The 16,252-nt window shown below is 46.2% G+C and overlaps 1 protein-coding gene across 3 annotated transcripts in view; it reads right to left on the bottom strand.

Annotated features, from left to right (window-relative positions):
• Lrrk1 (leucine rich repeat kinase 1) overlaps positions 1–16,252 on the bottom strand; it is a 160,853-nt gene that overhangs the window by 53,923 nt on the left and 90,678 nt on the right. For 2 of the 3 annotated variants that reach the window (XM_004658145.2, XM_045145171.1), the window contains exons 7-12: positions 13,472–13,698; positions 11,284–11,411; positions 11,024–11,187; positions 10,282–10,419; positions 7,669–7,781; positions 5,800–5,876 (exon numbers count right to left, since the gene is read on the bottom strand). In XM_004658145.2, the coding sequence (XP_004658202.2) occupies positions 5,800–5,876; positions 7,669–7,781; positions 10,282–10,419; positions 11,024–11,187; positions 11,284–11,411; positions 13,472–13,698 (847 nt within the window). The remainder of the gene's footprint in view (positions 1–5,799; positions 5,877–7,668; positions 7,782–10,281; positions 10,420–11,023; positions 11,188–11,283; positions 11,412–13,471; positions 13,699–16,252) is intronic. The other variant, XM_045145172.1, reaches the window with a different exon arrangement.

A 16,252-nucleotide genomic window follows, 5' to 3' on the forward strand; every position in this document is an offset into this window, starting at 1 on the left:
CTGGTGTGTCCATTCTCTCTACCTACCTCCTCCGCCCCAATCAATAAATAAAAATATTTTAAAATACACGTTTTACTTCACTTTGAAGACAAACTGATTAAGACCTAATACATATTTTTTGAATGCTTAGGATGTCATTCTCTGAAAACCCAGCCCAGTCCCCAGCGTTCAAGTAACTTCACCCATATGGCTAATCATAAGATTACCATTAAGATCACGTCAGACCTGCCGTTTCCGCAGTACCAGGTCACTGGTGTGGAGGAAGGACACGATGCAGAGCTTAGAGACGCGCTCATGGAAATCACAGGTTTAGACGGCAGAAGCTTTGAGAAACCTTTACCCCACCCCCACCCAGGGCAGGGAGAGCAGACATGACAGCTTGCCTGGAAATTAGGAACGCAACATGAGAGCACCATCCAAAACCCCCTCCTGTGTGCCCTGCCAGCAAGGGAGATGGAAAAGCCAACATTCTTTATTGGGCTGAAACCATCTTGGGTTACTCTTGATCCTGCCACTCCTTCCAGGAGAGGAAGAGGTTCCCAAGAGCCTCCCCCACTCCTCCAACCAAAGTGATGATTGGCATGAACTGGCCCTTATTCACATTTTCCTGGGAGAGCATCCCTCAGGAGAAAGGCTCACTTTCTTGTCCGAGAGAGGGAGATTTCTGAGCACCTTGTTGCTACACCGTCCAAGTTTAGCTTCACCCTGGTGTTCATGAAGGCTCTTTTAATGACGGATGGGGCAATGAGGAGCCCCAGCTCTAAACGGAGGCAACACCTGTCACACACCTCCGGACCAACTGTTGAGTACTGTGAAAACTGGGCAGCGGAGAACACAGCTCAAGGTATTTATGAACTGTTATTATTTATTCATAGGTTATTTATGACTCCACTGGTCTGATTTTTACCGTAAAACTGGTCATCCAAATTATTTTTGGATGAGGCCAACTGCACAAATAAGACCGCGTGGATGTACGTAAATCTCCTTGGAATTTCACTATCCACGTGCAAACAAGCTGTCTTTTATAGATAATTCTCCACCCCAGGGTCAAGAGAGAATACCCCTACTGAGAAAGACAGTTGGCAAAGAGCCTCCACATGTATTTCATTCAGGGTGGGCCTCAAGCCTCTAGACAAAATTGGAAAATTCAAAAGGCCTTTGTAATCTGCCAAAGCCATGACCAAGGAAGCTTCCAAGGGGAGGCCTCTCACCTGACTGGACACGCTCCTGTGGTGCTCCTCACCGGGATCCTTGACCTGCCTGCCTGGCAGCTTCACGAGGTTGTGGCTAGTGCCACTGAGCAAAGGGCCTGCCCGCTAGTTTCCTTCCTGGTCCACGAAAGGATTTCGCATGTTTGAATGGCAGGCACGTGGCTGGTGAGCCTGGCACGGAAAGTCACCCACTAGAAAGTGGCTTGGGTGATAGAGATCTCGTCTAGCACCTCTTTTTAAATTAATTAATTAATTACTTTATTGTTTTAGAGAGAGAGGGGGCAGACAGAGAGAGAGAATGGCTGTACCAGGGCTCCTAGCCACTGTAAATGAACTGCAGACATATGTGCCACCTTGTGCATCTGGCTTATGTGGGTGCTAGGGAACCAAACCTGGGCAAGTTAAGGCAAGCACCTTAACTACTAATCCATCTCTCCAGCCCTTTTTTTGTGGCATGTGTATGTGTGTTGTGTTGTGTTGTGTGTGTGTGTGTGTGTGTGTGTGTGTGTGTGTGTGGTGACCAGAGGCTGATGTTGCTTGTCTTCATCAACCACTTTCCACCTTATTTTTCGAGACAAGGTCTTTCACCAACCTAAAGTTCACCAATTCAGCTAGCCTAGCTAGCCAGCCAGCCCTGCCGACCCTTCCACGAGCACTTCCCCTGTGCTGGAATTACAGGGATGCGCCACCAAGCCTGTGGGGATTGAGGATCGAAACTCATACTTGTGTGGCCAGCACTTTTCCCACTGTCCCTCTTTTCACATCCATTATCCCACTGGCATCAGTGAGGAGATGGTGTTTATGCTCCCCGGCTGTCCAAGGCCAATCCCCACATCTGCACTGAATTTCTAAAGTTCGAAGGCCTTTCATTTAAAAGAGCCCAGCTGGGCTGAGGGTAGGGCTCTGTGGCACAGCCCTTGCCCGGCAGGCCTGAGGCCTTGGGCTCCACTGACTATGCCAGAAAAAAAAAAAATAAAGGAACAGTTATGAAATTCATAAATTGTATTTTCCTATTAGCATGGCAATGGGTCTTTTCATCTTTCTCCCAGCTGGCTGGTCTTACTTTAAAAACTATATTTGTTATCTGATTTTCTTTCCTTTTTTTCTTGGGGTTGTCATATATATATATACATATATATATATATATATATATATACATGAGAGTATATCTATTTGTAAGCTTTCTTTATATACTAGGACCATGTGCCAATTTGTGTTGAGACAATTTTCATAGTAAATATTTCTTCTCTGTTTGCATGATGACTTTATAATGCTTTTTATAGAACAAAGCTTTTTAATTATTATGAAGCTAAAAATTTAGGCCTTTAATAAACAATTTCAGAAGGCATAGTGACCCATTCCTGTCATCCTGGCACTTGGAAGGCTGAAGTAGGAGAAATGTTGCTTGGGCCGCTTAGTGAATTCTAGCCTGGCCTGGGCTACAGTAAGACTTTTTTTTTTTTTTTTAAGAAAATGCTTTCTGGATTGCCCAACTATCTTTAAGATATATTTTTTTATTATTATTTGTAAGGAGGGAGTGAGGAAGGGGGGGGGATGAGCACATACGTGTGTCAGGGCCTCTTGCTACTACAACCTAACTCCAAACACATGTACCACTCTGCATCTGGCTTTACATGGAACCTGGGCTGTCAGGTCTTGCAAGCAAGCACCATTAACTGCTGAGCCATCTCTCCAGTCCCCAGCTGTCACTTAAATGTCTTTCCTACCCCCAAGTTATCTACTAGATTCTATCAAGTGTTATTTCTTCTTTTTCATTTTCTCTTCACTTCAATCTGCGACCCACATGGACAATTTATGGTTAATCTAAAGAAGCTAGATACAACCTTTGTCATATATTAAAACCTACATGGTTGTCCCTCTCTCTCTGTGGGGGACAGGTTTAGGATAGCTCTCTGGCCAGATACTGAAATCCATGGATGTGCAAGTTCCTTACACAAACATATTTCCATAGGCCATGCACATCCTTCTGTATTTCAGGTCATCTGTAGATGACTTATAATGCAAATGCAATGCAAATGTTGTGTTGTTTAGGGAATAATAATAAAAGTCTGCATATGTAAGGTACAAATGCAACTTTTTTCTAATATTTTCAATCAGCAGTTGGTTGAAATCACAAACATGAAACTCGCATTCACCGTGGGACACACTATGTTTACATTGACTTTGGGACTCCTGTTCCACTGATAGTGAGTTTAATCATACTAAACCCACATTCTCATGCAACTGATCTGCACTAGTCATATCACACAACAGTCAGTCACAACATGCAACAGGTGGACAAGACAGAGTATTTAGGTCACCTCTGACACATATGTTTTGGTCTTTGTGGCATTTCTCAACCCCACCTCATACCATTTATAATGGTCAACTACAATGCTTCATGTCTAAGAAAGACATTACAGGACATTTAAAATGACCTAAATGTTGGCTCTTTTCTTGTTATGTGTGTAGTAGCATGTGTGATGTGTGTATGTGTGTGCGCATGTGGTGCATGCTGTGTATAGGCAGATGTGTGTGTATGTGCATGTGGTGCATGCAGTGTATATGCAGATGTATGCGTGTGTGTGTGCACGTGGTGCATGCATGTGTATATGCAGATGTGTGTGTGCGCATGTGGTGCATGCACATATATATGCAGATGTGTGTGCACGTGTATATTGCATGCACATGTATATACAGTTGTGTGTGTGCACGTGGTACATGCACGTGTATATGCAGATGTGTGCACCCCAAGTGCACACATGTGAAGGCCAGAGGAAGACATCATGTACTGTTCTCCATCACTCTTCAGAGTCTCTCACTGAATCTGGAGCTCATCATTTTTCAGTTAGACAGGCTGTCTGGGGAGCCCCAAGGAGCCCCAGTGATCCTCCTGTCTGCACCCCACTCAGCACTGGGGTTATAGGCCCATGCACCCATCCTGGATTTTCACATGGCTGCTGGGGATCAAACTCAGGTCCTCATGTTTGCACAGCAAGCACTCTTACCCATGAAGCCATCTGCCTAGCCCCTTGGCACTTGTTTCATGGGACAGCATCCTGAGGGATACTTCTGTGACTATACTTGATTTTACACATGTAAGCTTTAATGAAAAAGCTGATTTCACAGAGGTGGAGAATAGAATAGTAGAATAACTTTTAGTGTTGTATAGCATAGTAGGATAGCTACACTTGACAGCAAGTAGTTGTATATTAAGATTGCGAGCACAGACAACATGAGATGTTTCCAACACACACAACAATGCCAATTTGAGGTAATGGAAATGCCAACTGTCTTTGTTCATTACACATGTACACTACACATTCTATAAATATATATCCTATAAATCTGCATAAATCCTACATGTTCATTAAAAATAAATGTATAGGGTTGGAGAGAGATGGCTCAGTGGTTTAAGGCACTTGCCTGCAAAGCCTAAGGACGAGAGTTCGATTTCCCAGTACTCATGTAAAGCCAGACGCACAAGGTGCCACACATGTTTGGAGTTCACTTGCAGTGGTTAGAGGCCCTGGCATGACTTATTCTCTCTACCTACCTCTTAAAAAAAAGTGTAGTAAAAGGAAAGTAAAAGGAAAGCTTTGCTTCTCTAAAGGAGGGCTGATGGTTTACCATGGGGAACAGGCCCATACCTTTCCTCGGATGCCACAGAAGCAAAAGGACAAGAGGAACTTCTCCCCCTCACAATAGCCCATGATGAACTGGCCTTACTGAGGGGCAAGAAAACAAACTCTAGGAGAGTTTCTACTTCTGAAGCATCTAGTAGACCTCAAGCCCTTCTGCAGACTCACACTAGACTTAGCCTGTGGGGCCACTGTAGCTATGACCCCTTGTGGACATAACATGTCACAGTATGGCACAGGAAGGACTTAACATCATTGTTGGCCCCAGGGGTGGACACCCACAGTCCTGGACTGAAGCCTTGCTCTGCTGTGACCTGAAACCAGTCTGTAAACTATGAGCATGTGTGGAAGCCCTGGAGTAATTAGGTTAGGATGAGGCCATGAGGCAGGGGAGCTCCAGATGGGAGAAATAACCTTAGAAGCAGGTACAGAATCTTTCTCACCATAGTGAGAAGGTGACTGTTTTCACCAGAACCCAGCCATGCAGGCACTCTGACATGAACTGCAGCCTTCTGAAATATGAGAAATAGGAGTGTGTCATTTGAACTGCCTGATCTACGGTGTCTTGGTATGGCAAACGGACCAGGCTGAGACACATTGGGAACCCGTTTCCTTATGTGCAACACAAACTACATCCCGCGCCTCACGTGAGGACTGAAACTCTGTATGTAACCTGCATCAGGGCTCGGCATGCAGTGTGCGGCATCGCTAGGCTCCAAACAGGAAGCCAGGGCTACGGGATTGCTGGCATGAACACGTGTGACATGAGCCCAGGCAATGTTCACTTGCAGGTCTTTCAGCCAACCATGTGCATCTCTGGCAAGTCAACAGGGTGCTGAAGGGAAAAGTCCAACCTGTGGCCAATCTCCATTTAGTGGAGTAGGAAACAAGGCTACCCATCTATGCCTCATCTCGCCACCCCCAGATCTCCCCAGGCCAGCACACACCTGCCTCAGTCCCTGAACGTTGGCGCCCTCTGGTGGTAAAAAAGGAGATACGCTTTGTTTTAAGTCCATCTTCATTTCTGTAGAGGGGGAAAAGTAGTCAAAATTTGAGGGCATAATGACAAGACATTATTATATTGGCTCTGAATATATCACATAGAACCATGGAGAGGCAGGAATTTTCACCAACGGGTGTATGGGGCCCCTGCAGGATATACGTACCCAACAGAGCTCAATGGCCATTTGGCATAGGCACTAGAAAAAGATGATCTAACTATGGCATCTCGGACTTCTCCACTTCAGGCAGGTACAAGCATTTGTGTGCTCGGCACCCTGAACACTCTAGAGTTTACGTTCTGCTGAAATGCTGCAGAAGTGACCTTTGGCCAGTGACCCCAGTGGCTTGGTCTCCAGCGCTCATCCCAACCTCTTATTCAGTGGGTATTTTTATCCCACATACACATGTGTTAGTCAGTGGTTGTCTTTTTTTTTTTTTTCCCGAGGTAAGGTCTCATGTTCTAGCTCAGACTGACTTGGAAGTCACTATGTAGTCTCAGGCTGGCCTCAAACTCACTACAATCCTCATACTTCTGCCTCCTGAGTGCTGGGGTTCAAGGTGTGCTCCACCATGCATGGTTTTCTTTTTTAAAAAACAGAATTACATTTTGGCGAAAGTACAAGACAACAGAATTCCAGAGCCTTAAACAGCTAGAGGCAGAAGGGCTCTATTATGGGCTGCATGGTGTCTCCTGTATTTCCTATGTTGAAGTATTTAGAACACAGGTTGAACATCGATTATGCAACTGTTTCTTTCAAGTTGAAACTCTTCCTCCTGGAGAGAGCAGGGGTGGGGGTTCATTAGACTCAAGAAACTTACAAAGCTCAGGAAGGTCATAAAAGTTACAAGATCCACAAAGCCCCTCCCCAAGGTCAGATAAACTGCACGTTGTTGCTGGGGGATGGGAGACTCTGGAAGAGCTGCCAGCAAGGTGGCAAGGGATGCAGTTTTCATGAGTCATCACCATGTTGGGGTGGTCTTTTCAGCAATGTAGTTGCCTTTGAGGAACTCCAATCAATTCATCCCTTCATCAAGCTAGACTTGAATGGAAACCTTTGTTGGTCGGCCACTGGGGCCATATGAGGTGAACAGATGTTTGTTCACATCTCCCAGGAAAAGTCACACCACAGCACCATTGAACCAAAAGTACCTCAGAGTTAGGTATTGACTCAGGGTCACAGTCAGTACCGAGATACGCTAAAAATAGTGATAAAATTCCCTGTAGGTGGTGTGTGTAAGGCATATATGGTACATGAGTTCTGTGTTTAGATTTGGCTCTCATCCCCATAGTAACTTCTGGGGTATATACAAATATCCTAAAATCTGAAACACTTCTGGTCCCAAGGGATAATAAATTATTAGGGACTTTAAAGAGGTAATTAAGTTAAAATGAGTCCATTAGGGTGGGTCTTAATCCAATATGGCTGGTACCCTTCTAAAAAGCTGACACACACAGAGGGAAGATCGGGGACATAGAGAAGACAGTATGTAGATTTCAATGAGGGAGGCCTCAAAACTGACCAAACCTGCAAACACTTTCTTCTTACACATTCAGCCTCTGGAATTGTGAGCAACCATTGACTTAAACTGTGGTTTAAGATTTAGGTTCCATGAAGACACCCCTGTGGTCCTATACTCATTTAAGAATCTGGAGACACACCTCTGTGGTCTTGCATATATTTGGGGACATGAAGATACCTCGTGATCCTGCATGGAAGTATGGAGATAACCCTTTGTGATTCTGACACATCTGATGAGTATAGAAACCCCATCTATAATTACACAACACTGGAAATAAATAGGCCCCTTCTTACTTGCCGAGTTGGTTTCTGGAGAGATCTAGGGTCTTGAGTTGTCTGCAGGTCCACTTCTCTTGAGGTGGCAAGGTCACTAGCTGGTTTCCTTGTAACTTCAAGAACATGAGGGCCTAAGAGAAGGAGGAGAGAGAGGCAAAGATGGCATCAAATATGAAAATGGAGGAGTCTGAGGGAAAGGTCTGTCAGCTTCCTGACAAAGTAGAGCCAAACAGTTTGAGCTGATTTATTCTTACAAAGCTTGTATCAAACAGAGCAGATGGGAAAAATGCATCTAGAAAACCTTCCCTCAAGATCCACAAGAGAAAGCTGAGAATAGAAGCAGTCCAAGCACAGCCCAAGGTCAAGGATTCTCCTGGGAGGGGTGCCCCACTTGGAGCACACAGGGTTCCCACTGGGGGAGCACTGTGATGCTGAGTAGCCAGCACCTCCTAATGACTTCCTCTTTGGGCAGACCCAAGATTCAGGGAGGGGAAGAGAGACACTAACATTAAGGGTGACTTGTCCCCAGCCACATGTCCTCAGATGTTCACCAAGGGGTCTCCACACAGGACGTGTAGACTCATGATCTGCTGCGTGCAGGCTGGCTAGGGTCCCTCAGTCACAGAGGGAGATTTGTAACATGTTTTTCTCTGTATGGAGCCCCAAAGACACACTGTGACCCTTCTCAGGGACATCACCATAGACCCACAATCACATGGCCCAAACACACTACTACACTGTTGTACCACATTAAATTCCCTACTTGAATAGGTTTTTTCTTTTGGCAGCCTCTCTCTCTGGCCCAGGCTGACCTGGAACTCACTCTGTAGCCCAGGCTGACCTTAAACTCACAGTGATCCTCCAACTTCAGCCTCCTGAGTGGCGGGATTAAAGGCGTGCACCACCACGCCTGTCATGGAAGGGCTGCATCCCTTCCACCACAATCAGGTTGGTGGCAACTGCTGCTGGCTGCCCTCTCAATGTGTATTAATGCCTCGCCATGCTCCTAGCCCCAGGCTGGGTCTGGGAACATGCAGGCCCACCTCCTCCAATTTGGAAGAGGAGATCATGAGTGAACAAGGATTCCACAGAGTCCAGCAGCAGGATTCTGGGCTGCTTCTGCACTGTATGTGGTGGTGTGAGGTAAGAGATAACAGACTCAGAGCAGGTGAGTGGATGAGAACTCAGGGCCAAAAGGGGCCTGTGGGCAGCAGTCACACGGACCCCACTCCTGAGTGGCTATGTATGTGCATGAGCCCCGTCCTTTGTCTCGTATTTATTCAGGGGTCTGTGACTTGACATCTCTCCTTTCTGAGATATATGTGTTGAATGAACTCTTGATGCCTTTTGAGGACCCTGCAGGGGAAGTTGGTGGTAATTTGAACAGCTGGTCTGGCAAGATTGGGGGCTTCATGTGTGTGTTTCAGCATGGCCACTTTGCCTGGGCAGTGTTGCCTGTGCCTGTGTCTATCACAAAGCAACCCTGGGAGAGAGGGAAAGACAGAAAGATAATTAATGGGTGTGCCAGGGCCTCTTGCCACTGCAAATGAACTCCAGGCACATGCACCACTACAAAGTCTGGTTTTACATGGAAATTAAGGAATAAAACCCAGGCCATCTGGCTTTGCAAGCAAGAGCCTTTAACCACTGAGCCATCTCTCCCATCCCTGATGTCTTTAATGAACACTTAGCAGCAGGTCTCTGATCTGGGGCTGGTGCTGGGATCCAAGTGATGAACCTGGTCCACAGTCTGCCTGAAGACCCACAGCTGCCTATGGTGGGAGCTGCACATGGGCAGTGGGTACTCAGGACTCTGGCCAAGCCCCTTTCCTGAGTTCATCCTGCTTCTGTCTTTGTAGGATCCCCAGAAGCAGGGGCAGGACAGTGCCAGACAGGATGGAGCAGCTTCTGGGTGGGGCTTAAGAGTGTCAACACAAGCGAACCGGGCGTGGTGGTGCACGCCTTTAATCCCAGCACTCAGGAGGCAGAGGTAGGAGGGTTGCCATGAATTCAAGGCCACCCTGAGACTATTTAGTGAATTCCAGGCCAGCCTGGGCTCGATTACCAAATACATGCATCTGGAGTTCCTTTGCAGCAGCTAGAGGGCCCTGTGTGCTCACTCTCTTGCTCCTTGCAAATAAATAAAAATCTTAAAAATTAAAAAGAAAGGAAGTAGTGCTGAATAACAGTTTTCGCAGTCCCTGGGAGTGTGCCCTTGTTCTGGGAGCTCATCCCTTCTTCCTCCTCCTTCCGTGAAGAGTGCAGCTTTGCTGCCCCATGCTCCAAGCTGGGTGGGACATACGTCCCCCCACAGGTCCAAAAGCAGTTAGGTGTGAATGGACACCTCGACAACAGTGAGCCAAAGTAAGTCCTTTCATGCTCCAAGGTGGGTTTTGCTATAGCCGGGAAAACTGACTGGCATAGGGAAAAAGCCTCCTGTGCCCCCAGCCCACAGCGGTTGCCCTGGTGCTGTCCCTTCGCCTCCCTGTCACGACCCTGTGTCTTTCTGTTAGCTGAACGTGTCCTTCACTCCTCCGCTCCTCTGCCTCCGGAAAAGCACACAGCTTCCACTGAAGCATGGATTTTTCTCACCAGTGCCAAAACTGAGACATAATGTGCGCTCGGACTTACATCAAGCTGAAAAAGTCCCAGGGGAACTTCTTTTAGTGCGTTTTCTGAAAAATCCACATCCTTAAGGTGATTTTTCCAGAAGATAGCCATGTTGTCTGGCAGGGATTCCAGGGCGTTTTTGGAGGCTTTACAGCATTTCTAGGAGTGGGATGAGGAAGAGGATAAATGTCAACCAGTTCTGTCCAGGCAGGGCTGCCTAGGAGACTGTTTTGATGCTAAAAGTGAGGCCATTAGCACAGAGCTCTGAACAAATAGGACTCAGGGGGCGGCAAAAGGCTGGGAATCTCATTGCCAGCACTGTCCTGCTCCTGGAGGACAGCAGTGGAGTTTCCTGGAGAGACAAAGATGGCTCATAGCCTTTCCCTTTCATCCCAGAATATCCGGCCCATTGTCCTGGGAAATAAAGGTTGATTCAGAATGGCTCTAGAGAGAAGCTGTCTTCCCACAGACCTACGGTCAAACTGGAAGAGCTAACTGGGGAGAAGGAGAACTTCCTGGTTGGAAATTAACAGCAACAAAATGCAAATATTCTCTACACTATTCCATCTCTTCTAACAAGTCACCTTCCCAGGAAACAAAAAACAGCTGTTAGTGGACAGTGCCATGAAAGGGGTTTGTTTCTGATTCTCCTTCGCTGTAGTCCTAACAGACCAGCGCTACCTTTTTGAAGGATGGGACACTGGTGGGTGCCGTGATGTGCAAAGTCAACCATGGCTTTCAGGACTTTTGGTAAGATACTAACCAAAGGGCAGGCCCAGGGATCTGGAAAGGCCTTCAGGTTGTTTCTAGAAACATTCAGATGGCTGAGTGACTTGAACGAGTGCAGGAAAAGGGCAGGAAGTTCTGACAACTTATTATCAGATAGATCAAGCTCCTGCAGCTTCCGTAGGCCAATCCAGTTAGTGGCTGTGAGATGGAAAAAGTTAATGCATTGTTAAAAAACACTCCCACCAGGAAGAAAATGACGAGCTATATCATCAGGTCGTCAATGATAAAACATACCACCTTCTTCTTCAAATATCTTTTCCAAATAATTTTTTGAAGCCATCAGTTTTTGAAGTTTTGAGAGATGCAAGAATCCAGGTGGAAGATGGGAAAGCTTGTTGCTGGAAATGTCAATTTCAAGTAACCTAGGGATGGGGAGAAGGAAGTGAAGGCATCAGCAAAAAAGAAAATCAATATAGTGTTTTCTGTAAGGCAGCCTGTTTTTTCTTTTCTTTGTTTTGTTTTGTTTTGAAGGTAGGGTCTCACTGTAGCCCATGCTGAGCTGGAATTCACTATGTAGTCTCAGGGTGACCTCAAAGTCACTGCTATCCTTCTACCTCTGTCTCCCGAGTGCTGGGATTAAAAGCATGTGCCACCATGCCTAGCTCTGTTTCTTCTTTTTCTCCGCACACACAGTTGAAGTGTGTGCACAGGAAAAGTGTAAGGTTCAGGAGTGACCAAGACCACAGAGACCACTCTGAGGCAAAGATGGAAGCTTTTATTTGGGAAAAACACGAGCTGCCAGGACTGACTCTCAAGAGTGGATCAGTCAGTTTGAGAATACAGATAGTGGGTTTTATAGAGCAATTCAGCCAGGGGAAGGTGAGGAAGGGGGACGTAAAGAAAAGGTTTCTTTAGGGGAGATCTAAGATAGCCAGGGTGTGACACCAGAACAGCAACCTGGTGTCCTGAGAGATAAGGGGACGGGACACCTAGACCCAGGGCACTGTTAGGCAAGGAAGGGATGATGGCTGGGTGGTTCCTTGAGGAATGTGGATGACCCACTTCCTTGTGTTTCTGTTGCCCTCTTGGTGTCCTCAGTGACTCCATTTTGTCCTGACCTAACAAAAAGTCACTGCTCCCATGACTGGTGTGAAGAGAATTAAATCTGTCCTAGGTGTGTCCTCATTCTACTGGGACGTTCAGTCATAGCAAAGTGAGCTGTGCCTGAAGCTGCTAGAAAGCCACAGTGCAGGGCTTGCAACCTTTCAGAGCCTGCAGATTCACCTGTCTGGCCAGATTAAAGATGCTGCCTTAACATTCTTTGCAGTGGCAAGAGGCTCTGACAACTCATGCTCTCTCTCTCTCAAATAAATAAATAATAGTTTTTAAAACTCCATTAATTCACTTGTGAGGTCTAAGAACACACATTTTCTATGCAATAAAGCATTGCTGATTTATATATCATTTTTGTTGTTGTTTTTTTGAGGTAGGGTCTCACTCCACTCTAGTTCAGGCTGACCTGGAATTCACTATGTAGTCTCAGGGTGGCCTTGAACTCATGGCAATCCTTCTACCTCTGCCTCCCAAGTGCTGGAATTAAAGGCATGTGCCACCATGCCTGGCATCTGATTTATATCTTAAAGAAATCCGTGAAGTACACCCTTCCCATGCCATCACAGGGGAAGGCTCAGGCCTCTTGCCAATGCTTTTTAGAAAAGCAGTTAGGGGCCACAGTGTCTACTTGCTACCAGAGTCCTGTGGGCTTGATCTTTTCCTGAAACCCACTCCACTTTTTCCAGCAGGTGGAGCAACCCTTCCTACCACCTGGGAAGTTTGTAGCCACTCTTATTCTCTTTCAGAATCATACTGGGCATCTTGATAGAGAAGTTCTACATGACAGTGAGTGGTCTGTGCGTCCTTGGACCAGACTAAGGTTATTTGTAGACCTCTTTCTGCTTACCAGGGGCTGGAGACTTGACTCCTTTGCTCCTGAGAGCTTGTTTAACACTGGGAAGGACTGAGGGAATGGCTTAGTCAGTAAAACACTTTACATACAAGCATAAAGATGAGTTTGGATCCCCAGCACCCACATAAATGCCAGGTGGGCATGGTGGTCTGCCTGAAATCCCAGCACTTGGGAAGCAGAGACAGGGAGACCCTTGGGCAAGCTGGCTAGCTAGATGAGCCCAATTGGCAAGCCCTGGGTTCAAGTGAGACTGCCTCAAGGAAGGTGGAGAGCAACTGAAGATGACACCAATGTTAACCTCTGGGCTTCACAGACATAAGTACATGTGCACCAACGTATATGTGAACATGCATACATGTGAGCACACATACATACAGGGAGGGGGTAGAGAGAGAGAAGGGGGCAGAACTTCGTTCTTTCTTTTGTTTTTCAGAAAAATGAACAGCAACCCAGGAGCCTGCAAGGACAGTGCTGGAAGCTAGACACATTTGGTCCCATTCACACCCCAGGGCGCACCTCGTGCAGATGATTTCATCAGACGACTGCACACAGGGCAGCTCCCCCAGGTGGTTGTCTGAGAGATTCAGCTTCCTCAGGTTGATGAGCCCCCAGGGGATAACAGAAGGGAGCGAGGGCAGACAGTTGGCAGAGAGATCCAGCTCGGTGATCTGGCAGGAGATGTCTAGGAGCCAGTCAAGATCCACCCAGGGCAATCTGAGGTGGGACCACTTTACACGAAGTGCCTGAAATGGGAAAAAAAGGGAAAAGCATATGTGAATGGTAGACCAGGCTCACAGTGGGGAAAAAAAAGTGTGGTGAGTTATTCAACTGTGAGACTGCGTGCCCACTACCATACAGAGGGGCATTGTGATTTCAGAACATGCCACTATGGTGTCATAATAAAATACTGAAATATTGCAGTGTGGAACTGTGATGCCACAGTGTTGCATTATGGTGTGAGAGTGGGATACTGTGAAGTGACATTGGGAATTGTGAAGTCACTGTGAGCTTTATGATGTCATTTTAAGCATTGTAAAGTGACATTGGGCATTGTGATGTCATTTTAATCATTATGAAGTCACTGTGGGCATTATGATGTCACTGTAAACATTGTGACATCACTGTGTGCATTGTGAAGTCACTGTGGACATAGTGACATCACTGTGTGCACTGTGTAGTCACTGAGGGCAATGTGACATCACTGTGGCATTTTGAAGTTACTGTGGGCATTATGAAGTCACAAGGGACATTGAGAAGCTATTGTGTGCCTTGAGAAGTCATTGGAGGCATTGTAATGTCACTCTATGCATTGTAAAGTCACTGTGGGCATTGTGATGTCACTGTAAGCTTTGTGAAGTCACTGTAAACATTGTGACATCACTGTGGTCATTGTGATGTCACTGTAAGCTTTGTGATGCCACTGTGGGCATTTTGAAGTCACTGTGGGCCTTTCAAAGTCGCTGTGTACATTGTGAAGTCACTTTGGGCATTGTGAAGTCACTGTGTGTATTGTGATGTAACTGTGGGCATTGTGAAGTCACTTTGGGCATTGTGAAGTCACTGTGGGCATTGTGAAGTCACTAGGGGCATTGTGAAGTCACTGTGGGCATTGTGAAATAACTGTGTGCATTGTGAAGCACTGGGGGCATTGTGATGTCACTGTGTGAATTGTGAAGCCACTGGGGGCATTGTGAAATCACTGTGTGCATTGTGATGTCACTGTGGGCATTGTGAAGTCACAGTGGGCACATTGTGACATCACTGTGTGCATTGTGAAGTCACAGTGGGCATTGTGATATCACGATGTGCATTTTGATGTCACTGGGGGCATTGTGAAGTCAAAGTAGACATTGTGATGTCACTGTGGGCATTGTGAAGTCACTAGGGGCATTGTGAAGTCGCTGTGGGAATTGTGACATCACTGTGGACATTGTGAAGTCACTGAGGCCAATGTGAAGTCACTGTGTGCATTGTGAAGTCACTGTGGGCATTATGATGTCACTGTAAGCTTTGTGAAGTCACTGTAAGCATTGTGACATCACTGTGGTCATTGTGATGTCACTGTTAGCTTTGTGATGCCATGGTGTGCATTGTGAAGTCACTGTGGGAATTGTGAAGTCACTGTGTGTATTGTGATGTCATTGTGGGCATTGTGAAGTCACTGTGAGCCATTTGAAGTCACTGTGTGCATTGTTTAGTCACTGTGGGCACTGTAAAATCACTGTGTGCATTGTGAAGTCACTGTGGGCATTGTGATGTCATTGTAAGCTTTGTGAAGTCACTTTAAGCCTTGTGACATCACTGTGGGCTTTGTGATATCACTGTAAGCTTTGTGATATCACTGTGGACATTGTGAAGTCACTGTAGGCATTGTGATGTCACTGTAAGCATTGTGAAGTCATTGTAGGCATTGTGATGTCACTGTGGGCATTGTGATATCACTGTAAGTTTTGTGAAGTCACTTTAAGCATTGTGACATCACTGTGGGCTTTGTGATGTCACTGTAAGCTTTGTGATATCATTGTGGACTTTGTGATGTCACTGTAGGCATTGTGATGTCACTGTAAACAATGTGAAGTCGCTTTGTGCATTGTGATGTCACTGTGGGTATTATCAAGTCACTGTGGGCATTGTGAAGTCACTGTGGCCATTGTGACATCAGTGTGTGCATTATGAAGTCACTGAGGGCATTGTGACATCACTGTGGGCATGTGAAGTCACTGTGTGCAATTTGATGTCACTGTGGGCATTGTGACATCACTGTGTGTATTGTGATGTCACTGTAAGGCTTGTGAAGTCTCTGTGCATTGTCATGTCATTGTAAGCATTGTGAAATCACTGGGGGCATTGCGATGTCACTGTTGGCATTTTGAAGTCACTGTGGGCATTGTGATGTCACCATGGGCATTGTGAAGTCACTGTGGGCATTGTGAAATCACTGTGTGCATTGTGACATCACTGTGTGCATTGTGAAGTCACTGTGGGAGTTGTGATATCACTGTATGCTTTGTGAAGTCACTGTGTGCATTGTAAAGTCATGGAGGCCATTGTGACATCACTGTGGGCATTGTGATGTCACTGTAAGCTTTGTGAATTCACTGTGTGTATTGTGACGTCACGTTGGGCATTGTGACATCACTGTGTGTATTGTGATGCCACTGTGGGCATTGTGAAATCACTGTGGGCGCATTGTGACATCACTGTGTGCATTGTGAAGTCACAGTGGGCATTGTGACATGACGATGTGCCTTTTGATGTCACTGGGGGCATTGTAGTCACGGTGGGCATTGTGAAGTT

The sequence above is a fragment of the Jaculus jaculus genome, chromosome 3, assembly GCF_020740685.1.
Source record: "Jaculus jaculus isolate mJacJac1 chromosome 3, mJacJac1.mat.Y.cur, whole genome shotgun sequence".
NCBI classification, from domain to species: Eukaryota; Metazoa; Chordata; class Mammalia; order Rodentia; family Dipodidae; genus Jaculus; species Jaculus jaculus.